The sequence below is a fragment of the Schistocerca gregaria genome, chromosome 4 (genome assembly GCF_023897955.1).
Source record: "Schistocerca gregaria isolate iqSchGreg1 chromosome 4, iqSchGreg1.2, whole genome shotgun sequence".
In the NCBI taxonomy this organism is placed as follows: Eukaryota; Metazoa; Arthropoda; class Insecta; order Orthoptera; family Acrididae; genus Schistocerca; species Schistocerca gregaria.
Window position 1 is genome coordinate 785,516,407 of NC_064923.1, and position 26,547 is coordinate 785,542,953.

Consider the following 26,547-nt stretch of genomic DNA (forward strand, 5'->3'; position numbering starts at 1 on the left):
AGTGGTTGTCAGAATGTGCCGCAGTAGTAGGATACCATTGTTGCAGCAGCATGAATAACAGTACCAATAGTATCCTGTACCACTTTGTCGACATCTGTCGCATGACTGGCTGCAGAGGAGAAAGCCTGCCAGTCAGCTTTCTGAAGTGACTAACGTGGAGCATGTTCCTGATCTCTGTGAGTGGAGAGGGAGAGAACAACAGGAAAATAGTCACTGTCATGAAGAGCACAATGGATGTGTCGCTGACAATCAGGGGTGAGAAATTCGGGCTGCAAACTGTGAGATCAATAGCTACGTATGTTCTGTTGGCTGGACTGAAACGTGTTGCAGCAAGGCTGTGTAGGCAGAATTCCAATTCTGAAAGAAGTGTTCTAATACCAGGTCTCTGAGGGACTTGAGTAGATGCTGGACAGAGGATTAAGAGCTTTACTGCGCCTCGCAAGAGGAAGGGAGGAGGTAGCTGTTCCACTAACTCGAACAGCTCGTGATAATGGAAAGGTCCGTCTGGAGGTAGATAAACATTACAGATTGTCATCCAAAGTGACAGGTAGACACTAAATGCCATGGACTCTAGTTCAGTGGTAAGGGACACCTGCTCACTGGATATATCAAAATGAATGAAGGTACAAACCCCACTGGACACTCAACGTGATTTGTACAGTAGGGTTAGTAGTTTCTCAGAGCACGGTAATGTGTTGCCGTGAACTGTGTTTCCTATAGTGCTAGGCCAATTACGGAATAATGGCCAGTAAATGACAAGAGTTCTGTCAGATGGCAATAGTAGCCATTACAGTTTCATTGAATGAGAATTGGAGTCAGGTCTGAGACAGTGGCGACTCGAGAAGATGGATGCTATTACTTCACTATCAGGTTGCAGTCCACCCACTTGTGGGATCGGTCGTCAAGGTGCATAGGTTCAATATTTGCAGGGGTAGGGAGTGGACATCCGAAGCCTCAGAAAGTACTTCTTTTTTCTGTTACTTTTGTGAGACTTTGATTTATGTGAAGATTTCCTCATTTTATCTTCCGGGGGTAGAGGGGACCATACTTTTCTTGGCCTGCAGCCTGTGGCTGTTGGTCCTTGTCTAGAGAGGGAGCACCTTGACAGGTGCACTCATCCATGACAACACCAGAAGATGACTAGGCATCTCTGTCCATACCAATGGCATGGGAACCATGAATACTGCAGGGGTAGGGGGCTTGGGAGCTGACATTCTCTCCCTCAATTGTGGGGTAGGCTTGGAATATGACCAGTTCCAGGTGGTGTCTTGCGAGAAACTCGTTACTGCATGATGTATGGACTGTGACAACAGTCGCAAAATTTGAGGCCGTATCAGTCGGATGAGGTTTTTCAAACTTTTTCTTTGCATCTTGACAAGACAGCCAGTCAAGTAATTTAAAACTCTTTAATTTTCTTTTCCCTTGAACACAGAGCACTCAGTTGAATGAGGAGGGCATGGTTCTGGACAGTTGACACATTGAGGGGGTTGGTCACAAAAGCTGCCCTCATGGGGTGACCGTCCACATGCTAGACAGATAGACCCATTAGAACAGCGGGAGGACATGTCTGAACCTATGGCACCTAAAACATCTCAGCAGAGGAGGAAAATAAGGCCTGACATCACACCTACAAAACCAGGACCTTAACCTTCTCATGAAAATGTTGCCATCAAAGGCCAGGATAAAAGTTCCAATGTCCACTATATTATCTTCGGGTCCCTTCTGGATGTTGTTGTTGTTGTCTTCAGTCCTGAGACTGGTTTGATGCAGCTCTCCATGCTACTCTATCCTGTGCAAGCTGCTTCATCTCCCAGTACCTACTGCAACCTACATCCTTCTGAATCTGCTTAGTGTACTCATCTCTCGGTCTCCCTCTACAATTTTTACCCTCCACGCTGCCCTCCAACGCTAAATTTGTGATCCCTTGATGCCTCAAAACATGTCCTACCAACCGATCCCTTCTTCTAGTCAAGTTGTGCCACAAACTTCTCTTCTCCCCAATCCTATTCAATACCTCCTCATTAGTTACGTGATCTATCCACCTTATCTTCAGTATTCTTCTGTAGCACCACATTTCGAAAGCTTCTATTCTCTTCTTGTCCAAACTAGTTATCGTCCATGTTTCACTTCCATACATGGATACACTCCAAACAAATACTTTCAGAAACGACTTCCTGATACATAAATCTATATTCGATGTTAACAAATTTCTCTTCTTCAGAAACGCTTTCCTTGCCATTGCCAGTACACATTTTATATCCTCCCTACTTCGACCATCATCAGTTATTTTACTTCCTAAATAGCAAAACTCCTTTACTACTTTAAGTGTCTCATTTCCTAATCTAATTCCCTCAGCATCACCCGATTTAATTTGACTACATTCCATTATCCTCGTTTTGCTTTTGTTAATGTTCATCTTATATCCTCCTTTCAAGACACTGTCCATTCCGTTCAACTGCTCTTCCAAGTCCTTTGCCGTCTCTGACAGAATTACAATGTCATCGGCGAACCTCAAAGTTTTTACTTCGTCTCCATGAATTTTAATACCTACTCCAAATTTTTCTTTTGTTTCCTTTACTGCTTGCTCAATATACAGATTGAATAACATCGGGGAGAGGCTACAACCCTGTCTCACTCCTTTCCCAACCACTGCTTCCCTTTCATGCCCCTCGACTCTTATTACTGCCATCTGGTTTCTGAACAAATTATAAATAGCCTTTCGCTCCCTGTATTTTACCCCTGCCACCTTTAGAATTTGAAAAAGAGTATTCCAGTCAACATTGTCAAAAGCTTTCTCTAAGTCTACAAATGCTAGAAACGTAGGTTTGCCTTTTCTTAATCTTTCTTCTAAGATAAGTCGTAAGGTCAGTATTGCCTCACGTGTTCCAACATTTCGACGGAATCCAAACTGATCCTCCCCGAGGTCTGCATCTACCAGTTTTTCCATTCGTCTGTAAAGAATTCGCGTTAGTATTTTGCAGCCGTGGCTTATTAAACTGATAGTTCGGTAATTTTCACATCTGTCAGCACCTGCTTTCTTTGGGATTGGAATTATTATATTCTTCTTGAAGTCTGAGGGTATTTCGCTTGTCTCATACATCTTGCTCACCAGCTGGTAGAGTTTTGTCATGACTGGCTCTCCCAAGGCCGTCAGTAGTTCTAATGGAATGTTGTCTACTCCGGGGGCCTTGTTTCGACTCAGGTCTTTCAGTGCTCTGTCAAACTCTTCACGCAGTATCGTATCTCCCATTTCGTCTTCATCTACATGCTCTTCTATTTCCATAATATTGTCCTCAAGTACATCGCCCTTGTATAAACCTTCTATATACTCCTTCCACCTTTCTGCCTTCCCTTCTTTGCTTAGAACTGGGCTGCCATCTGAGCTCTTGATATTCATACACGTGGTTCTCTTCTCTCCAAAGGTCTCTTTAATTTTCCTGTAGGCCATATCTATCTTACCCCTAGTGAGATAAGCTTCTACATCCTTACATTTGTCCTCTAGCCATCCCTGTTTAGCCATTTTGCACTTCCTGTCGATCTCATTTTTGAGACGTTTGTATTCCTTTTTGCCTGCTTCATTTACTGCATTTTTATATTTTCTCCTTTCATCAATTAAATTCAATATTTCTTCTGTTACCCAAGGATTTGTAGCAGCCCTCGTCTTTGTACCTACTTTATCCTCTGCTGCCTTCACTACTACATCCCTCAGAGCTACCCATTCTTCTTCTACTGTATTTCTTTCCCCTATTCCTGTCAATTGTTCCCTTATGCTCGCTTTGAAACTCTGTACAACCTCTGGTTCTTTCAGTTTATCCAGGTGCCATCTCCTTAATTTCCCACATTTTTGCAGTTTCTTCAGTTTTAATCTACAGGTCATAACCAATAGATTGTGGTCAGAGTCCACATCTGCCCCTGGAAATGTCTTACAACTTAAAACCTGGTTCCTAAATCTCTGTCTTACCATTATATAATCTATCTGATACCTTTTAGTATCTCCAGGGTTCTTCCACGTATACAACCTTCTTTCATGATTCTTAAACCAAGTGTTAGCTATGATTAAGTTGTGCTCTGTGCAAAATTCTACTAGGCAGCTTCCTCTTTCATTTTTTAGCCCCAATCCATATTCACCTACTATGTTTCCTTCTCTCCCTTTTCCTACACTCGAATTCCAGTCACCCATTACTATTAAATTTTCGTCTCCCTTCACTATTTGAATAATTTCTTTTATTTCATCGTACATTTCTTCAATTTCCTCATCATCTGCAGAGCTAGTTGGCATATAAACTTGTACTACTGTAGTAGGTGTGGGCTTCGTATCTATCTTGGCCACAATAATGCGTTCACTATGCTGTTTGTAGTAGCTTACCCGCATTCCTATTTTCCTATTCATTATTAAACCTACTCCTGCATTACCCCTATTTGATTTTGTGTTTATAACCCTGTAGTCACCTGACCAGAAGTCTTGTTCCTCCTGCCACCGAACTTCACTAATTCCCACTATATCTAACTTTAACCTATCCATTTCCCTTTTTAAATTTTCTAACCTACCTGCCCGATTAAGGGATCTGACATTCCACGCTCCGATCCGTAGAACGCCAGTTTTCTTTCTCCTGATAACGACATCCTCCTGAGTAGTCCCCGCCCGGAGATCCGAATGGGGGACTATTTTACCTCCGGAATATTTTACCCAAGAGGATGCCATCATCATTTAATCATACAGTAAAGCTGCATGTCCTCGGGAAAAATTACGGCTGTAGTTTCCCCTTGCTTTCAGCCGTTCGCAGTACCAGCACAGCAAGGCCGTTTTGGTTAATGTTGCAAGGCCAGATCAGTCAATCATCCAGACTGTTGCCCCTGCAACTACTGAAAAGGCTGCTGCCCCTCTTTAGGAACCACACGTTTGTCTGGCCTCTCAACAGATACCCCTCCGTTGTGGTTGCACCTACGGTACGGCCATCTGTATCGCTGAGGCACGCAAGCCTCCCCACCAACGGCAAGGTCCATGGTTCATGGGGGGAGGCCCTTATGGAGTTCATTTTGTTCGCCACATCCCTTCTGGATGTGGCGAACAAAATGAACTCCACATCGCAGCAAATTAGTACGCAGCTTTTAATCAGTTTCTAGCACTATGTTCTGATAGAAGATAACATCCTGACTTCTACTCAGCTTGTTGTAAGAAGAAATGGTGACTGGTATATCTCCTATCTTTCAACAGGCCTGAAGTGCCCGTGATTGGTTGGCGTACAATGTGTCGATCACCAAAGAGCAATTTCTCATCTTCTCTATTGCTGCAACCTCTCCTAACAAACCAAGAACTCGGTGCACTTCCATTTCTTCTTTCCTGGCTCTCGTCTTGAGGCATGGTCAAAGATGGAAATGCTACAGGATTGTAACTCTCTGCATTAGAATTGCTGTCCCTGACTGTTGACCCGGCCGTGATGGTGTGGCCACCATTAAGTTTGTGCCATTTCATTGTGGATTATCCACCCCGATGCCACTCTGATTGGAGACTTCGCCGTGGGCACCACCATGCCAAAGGCAAAGACTGCCTGGCATAATTACCGTTGTCCAGAATACTAGTACCCCGAAGTTTATAGGCACCTCCTCCTTGACTAGCACAGGGAGGTTACAGTTCAGATATCAGCAGTGCAATCCATGCTGTGTCAGGGGCTACCAATGAGAGGGTACATGACAACCCCACCATGATGGACTGGCTACTGCGCCAGATTTTGGGTGCAGGCGTAGATCCACTTGATTAGTAGGTGCAAAATATAACAACACACAGTAGAGAGTAAATGCACCACAGTAAGGTGTACTTTCCCAAACAGCCCACACTTCTGTAAAATTTGGAAAGTGGGGGGCCAAAGCCAAAATGGGAACCAGAATTTAGAAAGCCAAATAAAGGTGAGGGCAACAGTATTAAAGAAAGCAAAAATAGCAAAAACCTTCAGAAGTCCAAACTACTGTCAAAATACCAAGGTAAAAATGTGACCACATAAAGACTCCTATTAGCCACTCTTACAACAGGCACAGAAGGGCCACGGGTTTATTCTGGCCCCTGACACCACAAGGATAGGGAGGATATGAGAATGGAGCCCCGACACCTATGGAAAGACGTCAACACAATTTTTTAATGCTTTCTTCTGATTTTTGTATTGTATGTCCTACATGCATACTGTATAAGATATAAGAACTTGTGGTGAACATTTAATCCTGTAAATAATGGAAATTATAACAGGAAGTGTGATCAGTACAATCTTTCATGTGATAATACCAAAAAGAATAAACTTAGTTTCCAGGTGCCATGTCAACTGATTAATAGCTCTCAGATAGGACTTCCCATGCGAGTATTGGCAAGTACTCTAATAAACAACAGCTATTCTCGAATAACAGCAACACAATGAGGCCACACAAATTAAATCTCAGAGAGTTAATTTAGCATTTATTCAGTTTTCATTTACAAAACTATTCATCTCAACTGAAATAATTTGTGAGAGAACAAATTATTATAGAGATGAATGAAATACACATTTCGTATAATGGACAGATAAAAAAATCTACTCACCAAGTGGTGGCAGGGAAACACACACACAAAAGGATTTAACTTTCACAAGCTCTCAGAGCCAGTGGCTCCTTCTTACGGCAGAAGAGTTGAAGGGTAAGGAAGAGGGCTGAAGGGAAAGGACTTGGTACAGTTTAGAATAGTCACCTAGAACCCCGGGTCAGGGGAGACTTACCGAACGGGATGAGAAGGAAAGGATGGAAAGACTGTGTCTCCCCTGACCCGGGCTTCCAAGTGACTTTTCTAAACTGTACCCCTTTCCCTAAATTCCTCCAGTACTTTTATGTTAATCCTCTTCCTTCCCCTTCAGCTCTTCCAACAAAAGGAGCCACTGGTTCTGAAATGAAACGAAATTGTGTGTGGCTACTCAAAGCTTGTGTGTGCTTGTGTGTGTGTGTGTGTGTGTGTGTGTGTGTGTGTGTGTGTGTGGTACCGACTGGTGAGTCAATTTTTTTTACCTGTCCACTTACATTATATATATCAATAACTGATTATTTTCATTGTTATAAATTTCATATAATGATTGACTAGAAAATGAGAGTTCTTAAGATGCATAATAACGTTACTCCTACTATTACTGGTTGAATTTGGCAACATTTACCTTGCGTGCATTTCCTGTTTTTTTCTGCCCTTCTACTAGTGAAGCTATGTGAGATGTCTTAGTATCCCTTGCCTTTAATACTAAAGACCCATCTGTATTATGAACCATCATTATTTCCGCAATGCTTTGAATTAAACCTTCTAGTGACGGGAAACCATATTTCGCATAAGGAATCTTCGTTCCCACAAGCTGTCTGTATTCATCTGAAATTTTAAAAACAAGAAAATAAATGAATGAAATTAAACCAGAGCCAGTTTCGCATAATACAGCAAACAATATCAGTTGAACAATTAGTTTGTGTTGTATCTGTACATCTAGTCACCTGATGACTGTCCAGTCATCTGAAGTTCAGGTACCATTTAAACACACACAAATCTGAATATTACCCAATTTTAATGGTTTTTCAGCATCCAGCTTACTTGTGCCATTCATTTTTATGCACTAATGACCACTATTAACTTTAAATACAATATTAATTAAATGTGTAGTATGCATTGTTTGAATGTAGTTCATATTTTCTAAAAACTAAATTTATCTTTGTAACTCTTCCATTTCCTCTCCTTTCTTTACTACCCAGGCTGAATCTAACTATAAAAAGAATAACCCAATATCATAACCTGTGTGAAGTTATACAACTGCTGAGCTTCAGTTTTTAGCAAATATACTTGTGTTTTTCTTTCTACCACAGATTTTACTTTTACTTTTTTCTCATCCCCAGTACAGTCTCATAATGTATAAAACAATTTCTTGTTACACAGACATTTGACAAATTGTGTAATGTGGAACACAATTCACATTTCATGTTCACTGGAACTGCCTTACTATGGATTTTCATAAAAAAATTTATTTTTGTTGCTCATTTACACTAATTTGGAAAAATGTGGTTTCAATAGACTTTTTGGACTGAATTCGGCCTCAACTACATTGAAACATGAATAGTACGCTGAGGTTTGCTGAGCAATTAGAACCCTGCATATTTAACAAAACAATGTATGAGAAATAAATATAAGAATTCATTCTAGAATTTATATAACTTTTTGCTAACAGACTTACCTTCAGTGTGTTTGTTTCCAATACATTTCTAAGACTACTCTGAATGAGGAAAATACCAACTACGAAATATTATCATTATTTCTCCGTTTTGGATAAAACCCAACATCCTTCTCTTCTTGCAGTGTACCACAACACAGCATAGTGCTGCCATCACTGCAAGGCACGTATTTCACGTACGTCATGCTGTACATATTTCACACCACACTATTTACAAGTAATAAGAAATCAAAAAATAATATTACTTACTATCTATTTCTGTTACAGGCACACCACCTTTGCGCGATACGATGCACGCTATAATCATCTGTTTAACTTGATCCATTTTAACTTCAGCAACTGTGAACAGAGAATACGCTTATTTGCTTCAGAATACCAGTAGGTCCTATTAACATTCAGGCCTCCGAAAAGTCAGCAATGACTTTCACCTCATTCAAGTATCATTTCCATGACAAAAAATAGAAGATACCGATATCAGTAAAACAAACTATTATTATTATTATTATTATTATTATTATTATTATTAACAGTTTTAGAATTTTGTTTGTACAAATACAAAATAGATGTTAGCATGCATAAGTATGATTCACATAATAAGTTTAAATCACACATTACAACAGTGACTTGTACTCCTTTGTGCCCACCCCAGCAACATGTCCAAAACAGCGTATGTGCTGTACACCTCTGCATATGCCCTGTACTTACCTATCCTCCCAAACACAAATTCCCTTATCAATCTTTACGAAAAACTTTCATCTTGTCAAATAAAACTTGAACTTGAGCTATCAGCAAGTCATATACATTACATTTATATATCAAACACATTGTAGGTGATAAAATGTTTGATACAAACTTCAGGTTTCAGAATCAGCCATTCTTACTAACAGTTCTGATGAAGTTTTCATTATGACCACAAAAATAACAATAAAAATTAACACAAATAAATTCATGAATTATTTTTTTTGTTTTTTATTCCAGGTACATTTTTGCAGTCCTAGTGCACACTAAAATTCCTGTTTCACAGTACAATAAAGTGGAACTAGACGGCAAAACAAAACGGTGCAATTCCACTGGTAAAGTGAGGTATCATGAGGTAACTTGCTTTTGGCAGCAGTGGAAAAGTTGCAGCTGTTCGGTCAATTTAGATGGTTAAAGAAGTCATCTGAAATTAGTTTCACATTGCTGCCAAAAATAAATTACTTCATGATACCACACTTTATCAATAGGCTGTGTCATTTTGTTGTGTGTCCTCTAGCAGTGTGCTAATCTACTGTGGCATAAGGATTTCCATGTAGATCAAGTCCTTTTTTTTGACATGACAATTAAGACTTATCGCTCTCATTTAAACCCTTATAGAAAGTACAGGAGAGAGAGAGATAGATAGAGAGAGAGAGAGAGAGAGAGAGAGAGAGAGAGAGAGAGAGAGAGAGAGAGAGAGAGAGAGAGAATGGTATAACTAATTAATGGAAAATCTCATATAAAGATGTGAAACAATTACTAACAAAGAGATAGAGGGGTTGGCCAGTACTTACCTCAGCTCAGTACAGCCGATAGAAACACAAAAAACAACCAAAAATTTAAGTTCCTAGCTTTTGGAATAAATGTTCCTTCATCAGGGAGGAGAGAGGGGAAAGAAAGGGAAGAAGGGAAAGTGGATCAACAATTACACCAACTCCACTTCCTAGAACGCCTAAAATCCATTCCCACTCCTCTCCCACCTGAAACCTTTCTTGTCACCATAGACGCTACATCCCTTTACACAAACATCCCACACACCCATGGTCTCTCTGCCCTTGAGCACTACCTCTCCCAACGCCCACCCGAAGATCTTCCAAAAACCTCGTTCCTTATCACACTTACCAACTTCATCCTCACCCATAATTACTTCACTTTTGAAGGCCAGACCTACAAACAAATCAGGGGAACTGCCATGGGAACCAGGATGGCTCCGTCCTATGCCAACCTCTTCATGGGCCGCATGGAGGAGGCTTTCCTGAAGACCCAACAGCTGCTTCCCCTGGTCTGGTATAGGTTTATAGATGACATCTTTGTGGTCGGGACTCATGGTGAAGAAACACTCCTTAATTTCCTCCATAACCTCAACTTCTTTTCGAATCTGAATTTCACCTGGTCCTTCTCCAAAACCCAAGCCACCTTCCTGGATGTTGACCTTCATCTTGTTGAAGCTCACATCCACACCTCTGTCCATATCAAACCCACCAACAAACAACAGTACCTTCACTTTGATAGCTGCCATCCATTCCACATCAATCGCTCCCTTCCCTACAGCCTAGGTATTCGTGGCAAACTTATCTGCTCCAGTGACGAATCCCTCAACAATTACACCAATAACCTGACCAGTGCTTTCCTCTCCCGCAACTATCCTGCAGACCTTGTCCACAAACAGATCTCCCGAGAAATACATTCCTCCCCGTCCAACAACAATATTCCTGACCTCAGACCACACAGAAGCATCCCCCTTGTCACCCAATATTATCCTGGCCTCGAATACATCAATAAATTACTCCACCAGGGACATGACTTTCTCAAGTCAACCCCTGAAATGAGATCATCCCTTGACAAAATTCTCCCCACACCACCCAGAGTTGCCTTTCGTCATCCCCCTAACCTCCGTAACATCCTTGTTAAACCCTACAATATTCCCAGACTACCTTCTCTACCCAGCGGTTCCTACCCCTGCAACCGACCCCGCTGTAAAACCTGCTCCATGCATCCCTCCACAACCACCTACTCCAGCCCCGCTACCGGTAAAACATACACAATTCAAGGCAGGGCCACGTGTGAAACTACACATGTCATTTATCAGCTGACATGCCTGCACTGCACAGCCTTTTACATTGGTATGACAACAACTAAACTGGCTGAGCACATGAACGGACACAGACGAACTGTCCGCTTAGGAGACGTCCAATACCCAGTAGCGGAGCATGCCCTCCAGCATAATTCTAGGGACCTAGGAACCTGCTACACCGTATGTGCCATTTGGCTTCTCCCACCCAACACCAGTCCCTCTGAACTGCAGAGATGGGAACTTGCACTCCAGCACATCCTTTCATCCCGCCATCCCCCTGGACTGAACCTATGTTAAACAACCTCACTCCCATTTACTTTTCAGTCTTCTCCTCTTTCCCTTTCCTCTTTAGCCATTCATGCATATTTTCATCCTACATCTTTATACTATACACCTCTTTACTTCTGTATGCATCCTCTTTGGTTTGAAGTTGGCACAGTACCTACAGTAGAATATCTTTGGCTTCCCTCTGACAACCATGCCTCCATCTTTGCTACTTTCCCTGTTGCTTCATAACCTGGGTTGTGAGTAACTAAATCCACTTTCCCTTCTTCCCTTTCTTTCCCCTCTCTCCTCCCTGATGAAGGAACATTTATTCCGAAAGCTAGGAACTTAAATTTTTGGTTGTTTTTTTGTGTTTCTATCGGCTGTACTGAGCTGAGGTAAGTACTGGCCAACCCCTCTATCTCTTTGTTAGAGAAAATGGTATGCCATACATACTACTCGTTACCTTGGTAGAAAGTATGCAACTCACCAATGAATGTATGAATGTAAAGAATAGACCAATAGCATCTGTATTCATTCCCTGAGTGGCAAAGCAACATTAGAGTAAGTAGTGCATCCCAATATGTTCAATACTTTCTCACCATTATCATAAGTCTTCTGCTTTCTGTTGCACCATCAACAACATGAGGATTTTTTACAGTTATTGAGGCTTACCAGGTGTCAGCCTATGTCAACTGCAACTTCAGGAGTAAGATGGCTGATACTATTGTGACTGATGACAACACGATTGAGATAACATGTTTGGCTGAATAATTACTGAAGGGTTGTTTACAAAATACTTGTGTGACCCCATAGTCAAGGAATACAAAGAAGGGAGTGAAAATGGTCACAGTTCTGCTCGAACCATTGGAGATCATCAGGGAGATGATGATAGACCTAAAGTGGCAGATTGTTTGAAGGTATCAAGTTGTGACATTAACAAATAAAATAGTGATCCAGAAGTTGTAGAATAAATGATCACAAAACTTTCTAACCCTTAGACCACCTGTTTCAGTCAGTGATGGTCATCTTCATATGCAGTAAAAAATGGAAAAACCAAATACAATCAATGGACACACTACATATTAAAATAATAAAGTATGCTATAATCAAAAGTGTTACTCTGAAACATGTGGAAAACATGTTCTTGAATTATGAATAGGCGTATCTGTTTTAAAATGTCTTAATATAGTGTAGCCATTGTAGCATTGTCAAAAACCACACAAATTCAGCTTAAAATCATCACTACTATTAAATTATGGTGTAAACTTAAGGCCACAATGCCAGCAGTGTCATCCTGTTAACAGGGATACTGTGAAACTTAGCTACATTAGTCACTACCGTAAGCCTACATGTATTTGACAGTTACAGAATTATACAAAATGCAATCAAATGTTTCTGTTTTTATAACTCTTTAATTTATCCCCTCCTTCTATGTTACACTGACTTTACAATCTCCACTTTAAAACACAAATTCACATTGTTATTGCCAATCATAAAAATACGTCCAATTCCATCAGAGGCATGTCCACCACTACTGCATTCTGCAGTACTAACAATATTACAAAAGAGCTTACAAAACAAAAGAGCTTACAAAACAAAAGAGCTTACAAAACAAAAGAGCTTACAAAACAAAAGAGCTTACAAAACAAAAGAGCTTACAAAACAAAAGAGCTTACAAAACAAAAGAGCTTACAAAACAAAAGAGCTTACAAAACAAAAGAGCTTACAAAACAAAAGAGCTTACAAAACAAAAGAGCTTACAAAACAAAAGAGCTTACAAAACAAAAGAGCTTACAAAACAGCAGAATTTACAAAACAGCAGAATTTACAAAACAGCAGAATTTACAAAACAGCAGAATTTACAAAACAGCAGAATTTACAAAACAGCAGAATTTACAAAACAGCAGAATTTACAAAACAGCAGAATTTACAAAACAGCAGAATTTACAAACTTTCTTGACAAAATGATCTTCACTAAGTTATATCATTATTTTATAAATGAGTCCAGAAACGAATTTAATAATTAGCATCAAATTGCATAAATAATAATAGGAATTTTAAGCATGATAGGTATTTCATAATTTCAAATGTTTCTAAAATAAAAGTAATTTCAACTGTACATACAGAGGGAGTACATATCGATTCCAATAAATTAATTTCTATTTATATATTTTAGCCTGAAATATAATTCATAGTATACAAAATCAAATGAAATTCATTTAAACACCTGGGATAATTTTAAGATCCGAAAATATTTCTGGTATTGGCTATTTCTATAAAGAAAGGTAATGTAAGAGGAGGATGTCCTATTACAGCAACTAGATTCTTTGCTGAGCAAAGGTATGAAATGGGGTTGATTTGCACCTTAGGTGATGATCTGTAACATAGGGAACATAGTCTGTTCAGGAAACTGTGATACTAATTAGTTGTTCTGAAAGATGTTAATGGGAAATGTTTATGATGCTGATGAATGTACAAGTTAAACTGACAGCTGGGTATTTGCTGATTTGGTGACATTAGAACAAGACCAGCCTCTCCTCCAACTCCAAGCATAATTGCCAGGTGAAAAAGAATGATTACCATGGCAGACCAGAGCCTAGTAGTGGGTCTGGCCCACAACTGCAAATGCCTACCAAATTATTTGTGGAAATCATGAGTACTCAGAACACCTGATGAGACAGTTTATGCACATGGATGTAATACACATTTAAGTACAAGCATCTATCAAACCCAAGGTGACACTGTAATAGTTAATGGTGTTCCCTCCTTTTAGTTCTATAGTAAACTTGGTTTTTGGATGCATGTTGCCTATTGCTTGGGCAGCAAAGGTGTTAACCTCATTAGTGTCACCCTCCATCAGTAATAAAATAACATGGACATAACATTTTGCACAGGAGTCACCTGTTTGGAGAGTGTAGGGATGATTTTATTATTTATTTTATGGACTTCATTGGACCACGCTAGTCAACAAGAAAAAGTTGTAAACAAGTTGTTACACAGGGATACAATTTGGCTCAACAATAACTTAATATGATATTTAGGTAATATAATTGTAAGAGTCTATTCTTATATGAAAGGTGTTTTGCTCTTCTGTCTGTCCAATATTTCTTCATTCTTTCAGATATTTTCTTTCTTTCTTCATCTGAGATCACTCTTCCTGTAGTCCTTTTATTGATTTTCATTTGTAGTTTGGTTTGCGGGTCTTGCAGTATTCTGGTTTTCTCCATCTTGTTTTTTAGGTCATCTACTGTAATTTGGAGTTCTTTCTGTAACTATTTGAATATTGTGCTGAAAGTAAAACCCTCTGTAAACTTTGACGAAGCCAATTGTATGAAAAATACTGAAAGGCTAATAAAAATATTTTATTCTATTCTATTACATCTTCCTTAATTTCTGTGATCTATTTAATGTCACTCTTGCTATTCCACAATTTTTGTATTTTTTTTTTTTTACTAATTCTGTTTTCTGGAGATCTCGTCAGATGTCCAAAGAATGAGATGCGTTTCTTCCTGATCGAGCTCATGACTGGTTCTATTTTCTTATATACTGTTTCATTTGATGCTATTCTCCAATGTCCATTTATCTATACTGTTTATTTATACATGTCCTAATTTTTCTTCTTTCTATTTTTAGTATTCTGTCAATTTCTGCTGTATTAGTTGTTTTGAAGATAGTTTCAGCTGCTGCATATGTAGGGATGAATTATTTAACCCAAAAATTTTCAAGAATTATGTGCTTTGAGTTGGTTGTTGTGAGATTGCTCACAGCCCACAGTGCTGGTCTAAGTGTGGTTCACAGGTGAGGATTGCTGATTGAGGGACACCGCTGTAGTATGTCAGTTATGATCTTCAACCAACAAAAGTACAGGGAAGGGTCGTGCAGTCGTCTCAAACATATGTGGCTGAGAGTTTGACAGAGACCTCACCCTATCCTCGTCTAGCTTCTGATCACCCACACATTCCTCTCCTGTTCTCCTACATTCCATTCAGAACTCTGGCCATAATGGCCACCTTCAAACAGATGGTGGATTCCCTAGGTGTGCCATCTGTTTCCATTTATGGTTATAACAGCCCAATGGATTTTATCAGATTTTATTTTATGACACAACTACCCCTGATGTTCACCTAAAGACCCATCCTCACACATTCTGCATAATTGTAATAAATGGTTTACAGTTTCAGCTATGGAAACTTGGAGGGGAAAAAAATGCATTCTAAATCATTCTCAGAAATATCTGCTAAAATATCAGCAAGACCATGTTTATGATAATATATTTTATCAGTGGAAAAAAAGCACTTTGAAGCTAAAACAAAAACCTTAAAATTCATTTGTTCTGTATATTTTGCATTACTAATTTTTATGGTTTAGCAGACTATGTCTAATAATTTCAACAGTATCTTTTTTGGGACAATACTGTACAGGTCTTTTGCATCCAGGGATACTAGCATCATTTATTTGGTAACAGCTGTGTGTACCCAATGTTGCCTGTGTATGTATTTACTCCAGTCTTCTATTTACTAATATCCTCCTCTCCAGTTTCCCAGTCCATCTCCTCCCAGTCCGCATTCACTCTGTCCAGCTAATCCTCCCCCTGTAAGTCCATCCTCTCCTCCCCTATCCATCCTCTTCTTCCCCATCTTGATCTCCAACTGCTCTTCCCTCTCTCCCTGTCCTCCTCCCTCTTTTTCCTTACTCTGTCCCTTTCCTATTCCCCGTCCCTCTACCCGTCTCCTCCTCTTCCCGTTCTCTGTCCACCTCTTTCCTTTCTCCCCCCATTTCTCCTTCCTCCCCCACCCCCTCTCCATCCATCTCCTCCTCCCCTTCTCTCATCAAATTATCACCCTCAATCCAATTGGATGTTGTAGGTTCTTATCCCCACAGTATTTCTTCCCAGACAGTAAGTAATCCAGGGGTTTAGGAAAAACGTTTTACCGACATCTTTACTCACATACACATTTGTCACATTTATTTATACATATTTCGCATGTATCTCTAGCTAATTTCACCCTGTAGTTTCATTTTCACACGGGTAATTGTTTATGTCACATCTCTTGAATTATGTGCTACACATGGATACTACCTGTGAAATGTGTTGCAAATAGATTTCGTAGTAAATAGGTAATAAATTAAAATTTCATGTATAGCATGGCTGTTTTTCACACATTTGAGTATTTATGACATTTTATCTCCTGAGAAATGTATCATACAATCATATATATGTTTACAGGCACATTCCGTGATATATATGAATACTGTGTGCAAAATGTGTTGCGAATTGAGTTAGTGGTAAAGAAGTAATAAACATCCTACATGGCATGGCTTTACTGCACGATCTGTGAAAAATTACATTATAGTTCATAAGTAGAGTTGTACAAAAATATATTCACATTATTGAAGATGTTTTATGAACCACTTACAACATAGCTTGAATGAAAAGGTTATAAAATGTTGCAAAATCTCTTCTCACAAGTCTCCCATTAAATTGTTTATGTCCCCCAGATACAAAGCAGGGGGATAGTACATAGTTGGTGTTACTGGACCAAGACTTGCATGAGTATCATATCTTCTGATGAAACAAGTCTCAGTGTTTGGCAGGTACCATGAATGATGGAGATGGTTACTGTTGATCCTAAAAGCTGTCCTGTGATTCAAGTGTTTCTTCATAAGTTTGTAACACACATACGTGTGTGTGTGTGTGTGTGTGTGTGTGTGTGTGTGTGTGTGCACTTGGTGATTAAATTTTTTTTATCTAGCCAATTATATTGTCAAAAATATGTTAAAAAACAGAGATTCCATGACTTATCAAGCGCGAAAGCACTGGTAGATAGGCACAATAAAAGAAAAAAAAACACACACACACACACACAAAAAATTTCCAGCTTTCGCAACCCACGGTTGCTTCGTCAGAAAAGAAGGAAGGAGAGGGAAAGATGAAAGGATGTGGGTTTTAAGGGAGAGGGTAAGGAGTCATTCCAATCCTGGGAGCGGAAAGACTTACCTTAGGGGGGAAAAAGGGATAGGCCACACGCACGCACACACGCACGCACACGCACACGCACACGCACGCACGCACGCACGCACATATACACACACATATACAGACACATGTAGACATATTTAAAGGCAAAGAGTTTGGGCAGAGATGTCAGTCAAGGCGGAAGTGCAGAGGCAAAGATGATGTTGAATGACAGGTGAGGTATGAGTGGCAGCAACTTGAAATTAGTGGAGATTGAGGCCTGGTGGATAACGGGAAGAGAGGATATATTGAAGGGCGAGTTCCCATCTCCGGAGTTCGGATAGGTTGGTGTTAGTGGGAAGTATCCAGATAACCCGGACGGTGTAACACTGTGCAAAGATGTGATGGCCGTGCACCAAGGTATGTTTAGCCACAAGGTGATCCTCATTACCAACAAACACTGTCTGCCTGTGTCCATTCATGTCAATGGACAGTTTGTTGCTGGTCATTCCCACATAGAAAGCGTCACAGTGTAGGCAGGTCAGTTGGTAAATCATGTGGGTGCTTTCACACGTGGCTCTGCCTTTGATCGTGTACACCTTCCGGGTTACAGGACTGGAGTAGGTGGTGGTGGGAGGGTGCATGGGACAGGTTTTACACCGGAGGCGGTTACAAGGATAGGTGCCAGAGGGTAGGGAAGGTGGTTTGGGGATTTCATAGGGACGAACCAAGAGGTTACGAAGGTTAGGTGGACGGCGGAAAGACACTCTTGGTGGAGTGGGGAGGATTTCATGAAGGATGGATCTCGTTTCGGGGCAGGATTTTAGGAAGTCTTATCCCTGCTGGAGAGCCACATTCAGAGTCTGATCCAGTCCCGGGAAGTATCCAGTCACAAGTGGGGCACTTTTGGGATTCTTCTGTGAGAGGTTCTGGGATTGAGGGGATGAGGAAGTGGCTCTGGTTATTTGCTTCTGTACCAGGTCAGGAGGGTAGTTGCGGGATGCGAAATCTGTTTTCAGGTTGTTGGTGTAATGGTTCAGGGACTCAGGACTGGAGCAGATTCGTTTGCCATGAAGGCCTAGGCTATAGGGAAGCGACCGTTTGATACGGAATGGGTGGCAGCTGTCATAATGGAGGTACTGCTGCTTGTTGGTGGCTTTGATGTGGACGGATGTGTGCTGGCCACTGGACAGATGGAGGTCAACATCAAGGAAAGTGGCATGGGATTTGGAGTAGGACCAGATGAATCTGATGGAATCAAAGGAGTTGAGGTTGGACAGGAAATTCTGGAGTTGTTCTTCACTGTTAGTCCAGATCATGAAGATGTCATCAATAAATCTGTACCGAACTTTGGGTTGGCAGGCTTGGGTAACCAAGAAGGCTTCCTCTAAGTGACGCATAAATAGGTTGGCATACAAGGGGGCCATCCTGGTACCCATGGCTGTTCACTTTAATTGTAATTATATTTTATAAAATTCATTATTTTCATTGTTCTACTTATGAACTGTACTTTTTAATAATTTGTGTTTCATATTTATGTGTTACCTTCTAGATTTTGATAGTTTGCCAATGCTGACAAAATATGCTTTTGGGAATGATACTTTTGGTGTGCCATATTGATACTTAGCATGTTTATAACAACACATTGGAGCAATATAATGTATACTTTTTTTTTCAAAGGTATTGAAGATGAAGTGTTTCAAGATATTCAAGGACAAAAGTTACGATCAATGACCTAGAATGCGAAACTTCTTAGAAACTGGCCACATTGCAGATCTATAAAAAGCTCTGATCATTAGCTTTTCATTCCTGTATCTTGATTAGAACCAGAGATAGTAATTTATGTTGAGACAGGCGCATATAAATTTAACACAATCAACTTTGCAGACCTGTAAATTTCTTCACAATTGTGTACCTCTGGAAACTGATGGTTTTACATCTCTTATCTGGATAATTGGATGCACCATATTTGAATGAAATCTGAGGTAGTTTAGAATTGTCACATTTCTGCATTGGACCACTACGGAACTATCCGTATTCGAATGCAATGTTGTGTCAAAATGTCAAGCAACTGGTGAGGAAACTTCGAAGCTTTACGATTTTGTACAAATATTTAGGGCCTACGTCCATATAAATAAGGCTGTAAATGTTCATACATTATATGAGAGTTGGAACTTAAATATTGGAAACTATTTATTCACAATCGATACAAAAGAGTTACATGTTTGCACCTGTTACTGTCCTTCAAAGTAGTCACTAGCGTTGCGTAGAACCCATTGCCGGCGATGTGGAAGGCATAGTTACCGTTACCAGAGCCTATTCTGTTGATGGTGCGAATGCGAAACCCAGTTCTGAAGCGAATGCCACGAAGTGATGCCTTCATCTTCAGAATCAAGTCAGAGTCATAAGAACTTAAGTCCAGGGAGTATGGTGGATGGTACAGTACTTCCCAGTCCCATCAACCCAACAAAGCAGCCACAGCTTGTGCTGTATGCACCCGCGCATTGTCGTGCAAAATGATGGCAGGGTTGCACAGAAAGTGTCACCGCTTCTTTCGCAAAGCTGGTCGCAGGTGATGCTCCAAAAACGAAGAGTAATACTGTGCATTGACGGTCTGCCGTGGAGGAACGTAATGCATTAGGATAACATCATCACAGTTGTGGATGAGAATCGCCATAACTTTCACCATACTGGGGCTCTGACGCACTTTTGACTTTCATGGCGACCCATAATGATGCCATTCATTGGATTGGCGTTTCAGTTTTGGCTCGTACAATGCGGCCCACGTCTCATTCAGTGTTACAATACGGCGTAAGACAGCCTCTCCTTCGCGCTAATAGTGCTCTAAGTGCGTCTGAGCAGCGCCGTAACGCATCCATTTCTACATTTCCATCAAGTCATGCGGAACCCATCGCGATGCAATTTTTCGCATGCCCAGGCATTCCTTCAGGATACAAAGCACAGTCATACGAGTTAATTCGGTTTCGTGGGCGAGTTCATGAATCTTATGGCATCGATCACTGTCCACTAATGTGGCAACAGCCTGCACTACTACTTCAGAGACACTGGAGACCAGTCCAATGCATGTCCGCCACAGTTTGCCGACCTTCGTGCCACTATTCTGTACGGCAATGCCAATTCCCCACAGGCCTCTGGAAGACCTCGATGACACTGTCGTGCGTACGACCTCTGGCACATTCAGTCTTGATCCAACTCCGTTGTTCCTGTTACGAAAACACTGTGACACTGTTACATTAGACCACTCACTCACAAGTGACTGTGTTTCCCTCGATTGTGCATTCGCCGGTGACGTGGGACGGGCAAGTCCATTTGCTCGGAGGAAAGGTAGGTATGTCATAAACGTGTGATATTAGCGTCAATAGTAGATTCCATTGCATGTTGTCTCCACAGCAGTGTCACCACTATTTAAGTTCCAACCTACATCTAAACACACAATATATATTTTGTTAGCAAAAATGTCAAGAGTACTCAACAAATTTACTTCAAATTTCTATAGGCTATTCGAAAATTCCTGTTACAAACTTCTAGGAATTAATAGAGGAGAACGAGTACATGATACTCTGAGTAGGAAACCATGTCTGGAAACAAACGGTTTCTGAGTCACAGCTGTTTGAAAATAAGTTTGCTATGTAGGTACGCAACAAGGAAGTCATGGTGGGGTGTGGTTACATCGGATTGGCTGATGTCTATCCTACCTCTCTTAACTGGTTTGAGTCTCATTCATGTGTAGGTGAGTGTTAGAGCAACACGGTTGAGTACGCGTTTGCTGAATTCACTGACTTGATCCTTCTGAATGGTGAAACTTACAGTAATGGAAGAGCTGCTTGCTGCCATTATCAAGATCATTCTCCACAAAGTCCGACTCCATTGTATACCCTGTCCACCACAGTTACGCACAGCGCTCAGAAAGGACACCCTCACAGTCAGCAGGCAGGCCTGTGCAGCTCCCCTCTACAAGTCCCAGTAGTCCCCAGTGGCAATTTCCGTACACACTGTATAGGTTACATGTTTTTAACTTAATTGATGTAAACATACAGGGTGTTTCACAAGTGATGGTTAATAATTCACACATGGAAAGTATAGGCCAAATGTAGCTAAAAAGCTCCAATAAATGTGGGTCCGCAAATCAACTGTTGCTGAGGTGTTGCGTAAATTCGAGTTGGGAACCAACTGTAAACATCCCGTGGTATTTACGATGGTATCTTAAGGTTTGGGATCGACTGTCTGTTCGTGCATGTGCAACTGCTTCCCTTTCCCCCTCCGTGCACTGCGCCCTAATGGCCTCACAGTCAGTTACGAATGTGAAGGTACCGTGGACAGAGGTGACACCAATGAAGAGCATGCTGACATGCACTTCATATATGGCAAAGTGAACGGCAGTGCCCTTTAGGCTGCACGATTTGTATGAAGCAGCTTTTTCTCTCCACAGCCAGCCCAACAGGTGTACATTTAGCTGGTTACATTAGTGCCTTAGAGAAACTGTTTTGTCAACCCAGACCCATTGTTGAGGAAAGGATGTTGCACATTGTACACAAATGTCCGAATACTTCAACAAGGAAGATTGCTACCCAAGAAAGTGTCCTGAGTCATAGCAGTGTGTGGATGATTTTACATTGGCAAGTACTCTATCCGTATCATCTCCAGCGAGTGTGAGCTGTCAACAATGCAGACTTCCCTCCTAGAGAAAATTTCTGCCAATGACTGGCACAACAGTGTACCCTGAATCTCCTGTTTGTAAGCAGTATTCTTGTCATGGATGAAGTTGGACTTACCCGTGATGGTATTTTTAACTATGGTGTCACATTTGGGCCGATGTCAATCCTAATGCAACACTTGTATCACGACATCAGCAGCAAAAATCAAACAACGGAAAATCCAAGATGGAATGTAACAATATTATGAGAAGGAAAGTTCCTGCTCACCATATAGCAGACATGCCGAGTCGCAGAGAGCCACAACAAAAAGACACAATTAAAACTTTCGGCCATTAAGGCCTTCATCAACAATTAGACAGACAGACACACACACACACACACACACACACACACACACACTGTGTGGGAGGGGGGGGTGGGAAGAGGGGGAGGGGCAGCACGCAGACACGTATATCCGTGTATTGTTGATGAAGGCCTTAACGGCCGACAGCTATAATTGTGAGAGTGTATCTGCAACTCAGCATCTCCGGTATATGGTGAGTAGCAACTTTCCTTCTCATAATATTGTTACACGACATGAGCACAGTTATTCATTGAATGCCTGGGCAGGAGAGCTCCCAGGCCACATAATTGGACCACACTTCCTACCCCTGAGACTGATCTGACAGCAACACATACGGTTTCTGCGGACTGTACTTCCAGATGCACATGATGATGTCCCAATGGATCAACTCTAACATATGATTCATGCATGACATTGGTCCAGGACATTTTCATTCATGAGTGCTCCGGCTTCTAACTCAGACATGTAGTCATCATTGGGTAGGTAGAGGAGTGTCTGTGCCATGGTCTCCAAGATCTCTGGATTTAAACCCCATGGATTTCTGTGCATGGGGTCATGTCAAAAGATGTTTATCTAATTCTCATACATACTAGAAACATGTGCTTTCTCTGTTCTCTCTTTTCCATTTAACCATACTGAGCCACAGCAAGTAAACAAATAAAAACTGTGCATAGGCAGAACAACAGACCTTGCCCCCACACATGGGACGAAAAGGCATGCATTCAGAGGAAGGAGAAGTAGTGCTCCCAACATTTCTTCCTACTCTGCTTAATCGGACAGGGAGCCCCAGCACGTAGTCATGTTAAAGTATGGAGGTTTATCCCTGACCGATTTCACTTGAGATGCTGTATTGCTCTTTTGATGAACCTGATTAGATGGGTAGATCACATAACTAATGAGGAGGTACTGAATAGGATTGAGGAGAAGAGAAGCTTGTGGCACAACTTGACTAGAAGAAGGGATCAGTTGGTAGGACATGTTCTGAGGCATCAAGGGATCACCAATTTAGTATTGGAGAGCTGCATCAAACCAGTCTCAGGACTGAAGACCACAACAACAACGATTAGCTTTTGCACTGTATTTGGCCCAACATGGCACCAGCCAGCAGGGGACTGAGTCTGTAAAAAAGTGAACAGCAGTTCTAGGGGTGCATGTGACAAGGTAGTGACAGGATAACCAGAAAGTTGTTACTGTCACAAAGATCATCTTGTAACAACCATTGCAGAAAAGCCAAAAGATTCAGGGAAGAAACCGTACAGCCAATGGTGAAAATGTGCCTTGGGTGGCACAAAATGCATAGGAGTGCCATCACAGACAAACACAGATCATGAGTGGAAAGAAGTTGGTCTAACAGATGAAGTGTTACTTCCCCACATGGGGTGGTGGGCACTGAAATCCCGAAGTAGGATAAAAGGGTGACAGAGCTGTTGGATAAAGGTGATTATCCCAAGAAAAGTACATGCCCTACCTGAAGGTAAATAAATGTTACAAATGGTGATTGCTCGGGTAGTCTGCACTCACACTGCTCTTGAATCCAGCTTGATACGATGGGGAAGCCACTCGCTGACTACATCTGTGGAACCCGTGTACAGGCCCTCCAGTTGCCCTTCCAATACCAGTACAATTCTAGTAGAAGCACAGTAATGGTGGGGAGTTGGGGAATGGCCATCACTGAAAGAAGTTTCTTAGAGAGCAATACAGACTGCACAATAAGAAGAAATTAGCTGTTACAGTTCAGGTGGGTGACAATAGTAACCACTACTGTTCCACTGGATCACCACACTGAGGATGTCCTGGGTAGGTGTGAAAGAACCAGGAGGACTGGTCACGTCCTGAGACCACAGTCACTGGAGCATGTGGGACAATATCTATGAACAGTAGCTTGTGGGGATCCACCGTCACTACAGCAGCCTTCTCACAATTCTTCTTTTCCTTCTCTTTCAGAACCATTGGTGGCCGAAATTCTTGCAAGGGCTTATCTGCGACAGGTGTGGGAACAGACAAAGAGTGCGCACCCCTGGGGCCCGAAGGGCCATGGCACCTTCAGCCATTAGCTGGTGTTAGGCTTCTGATCTGTGGGTTTCTAGGGGGGAGGCCCCAGAGAGGAGCCCCATCACTGATAAATTCCAGAAGAGGATGCTGCCTGCTTCTCCAGCCAGTTGTGTAAAGTGGTTCCCAAAGATGGTGTCGTGGGAACCACGAGAGTGGAGGGCAATGGTAGACCTGGTTTCAAAAAACTGTAGTGGTGGGGAGGTGGGGGCCCGATAGCAGTGACTTCTGCATAATCGTGCCAACAGAATGCACACATTCATATTGATTTATTTCCTAAGTATATAACAGGCGATGACATGATTTATATTCTTGGACTTTCTTTTCTCTCTTAAATACTGTGAAAACCACTGAATGTAGAGAATGGTGTTCTGTATAATCGACACACACAGAGGGATGCCCTTCGTTGAGTAATTGTCTGCAGTTTCCACACTTTGGGTCTGCTGTGCAGCAGGATGACATATGAACAAAGCGTAAACACTGGAAACACCTCGTGGACAGTGGGAGATAGATTTCACATCATGCCTGTAAACCTTAACTTTAACTTTTTGTGGGAGGACATTTCCTTCAAATGCTAAGATAAAAGCATCTACACCTCTTCTCTCGGACCTTTTAGTATGCCTCACTATTCTAAATTATCTCATATCTTCATCAGTATGGAATATAGATCTCTGTGAAATATAACTCCTTGCACCATATTAAAAATTTATGTGGGACAACAGCCACAGTCATTAAAATGGCTGAAGAGCTTGCGATTGTGCAGCAGAGGGGACATTAATAGTGATCAAGTGCACATTTTTCCCAGTGAGTCAACCTATCCAAATTTGTCTTCTATGTGTTCCACAAAAAATAGCTGTTTTGTCACCGCAAAAGTATCTATCAGTTGGTACACACCATGTACTGACTAAGTCATTTTACTACAAGTCATCTGGCTTGTCCCTCCCCCCTCCCTTGGACTGCTGAGTTGTTTGTGTAATTGGGTCTCATGTCATCTTTAGAAGTTTGTCGACACTGGCTGTCAACAAAAGAGCCAAAGAAATAGAGGTTCCTGAATGCATCATAACGAGACAGCTATGTCACAAAAACACAGATACCAACAGTACATGCCACGATTATACAAAAAAGACTGTAATATCTATGCGGACTTGTGTTAAATATTTTTTGTACTGCCACTGTAGCCTAATGACGAGTCTGACGAAGTGTAACCTCCAAATGTTCTGGAATTACATAAGTAGTCAATAAATTTTGTGCCTGGTAGTGTTATCTGAAAAATCGTTTTGAAATCTATCTGTTGAGACAACCAAATCAGAATGGCCATTGTGTTGGTTCAAAGCAATACATTTCCCATGCGAAATGTCCACCTTCATGCCATCTGCTCTGACTGAGGACTCTCCGCCTGGGTGCCACACAGGCACAGAGGGGTCAACTGGCATAACAGCTGTTGCAGGGAGTCCTGATGCCTCAGGAAGATGGACATCTACTCCTTGGCACACTTAGGGATTACACTTCTCATATCCAGTCTTGTAACTCCCCGTGTTGTCAGAGGGCTCTATCAAAACGGTGTACAATGATCCTACCATATCGGATTGGCTACTGTGTTGGCTTTTAAGTGCAAATATGAGTCTATGCAGTTATTGTGTGGAGAGGGCTGTCAACACTGTACACAGTAGGTGCTATATAATGCATTCTTTACCAGTCAGTCCACCATATAGGAAAAATTACAAAGCACTAGGCATCCAGAACTATTGAAAGGCATCATATTAAGAAGAATTCTACTGACAACAGCTAAAATTCTTGTTTCATTAACTGGTTTCACAGCCTAAAGCTCCATCATCAGGTGCAACCTACATGGTAAAGAGTAATATACAATATATCAACTTCGTGGATATTAAAATTAATAAAGATCATATCAAGAATATATTCAATGTTATCAGGTCATAAGTGTACCCATCACTCCTGGTCAATGTATATTATTCATTGAATATTATCTATTTCATATTGGCAAACAAAGGGTGACAAAAATGTGATCCATTAATTACACAAAAATTGCTGATTGGGACTCACAACGGCATGAATGATGTGTTTCACTTTGGATCAGGAGAGATTCTGTCTTTGGCTTCCAGCAGCTATATGAAGAGGAAAAGACAGCCAGTTTTTCTGGTAGACATAGATGGAAATCGCCATCTCTATCACTGTTGGCAGGGCCTACTATAGACCACCACAGAGCTGAG

General features: G+C 41.2%; 1 protein-coding gene across 2 annotated transcripts in view; it reads right to left on the reverse strand.

The window, feature by feature from the left end:
- LOC126267436 (uncharacterized) overlaps positions 1-26,547 on the reverse strand; it is a 161,773-nt gene that overhangs the window by 85,547 nt on the left and 49,679 nt on the right. For both annotated transcript variants that reach the window (XM_049972695.1, XM_049972694.1), the window contains exons 2-3: positions 8,463-8,552; positions 7,164-7,366 (exon numbers count right to left, since the gene is read on the reverse strand). In XM_049972695.1, the coding sequence (XP_049828652.1) occupies positions 7,164-7,366; positions 8,463-8,538 (279 nt within the window). In that variant the 5' untranslated portion in view covers positions 8,539-8,552. The remainder of the gene's footprint in view (positions 1-7,163; positions 7,367-8,462; positions 8,553-26,547) is intronic.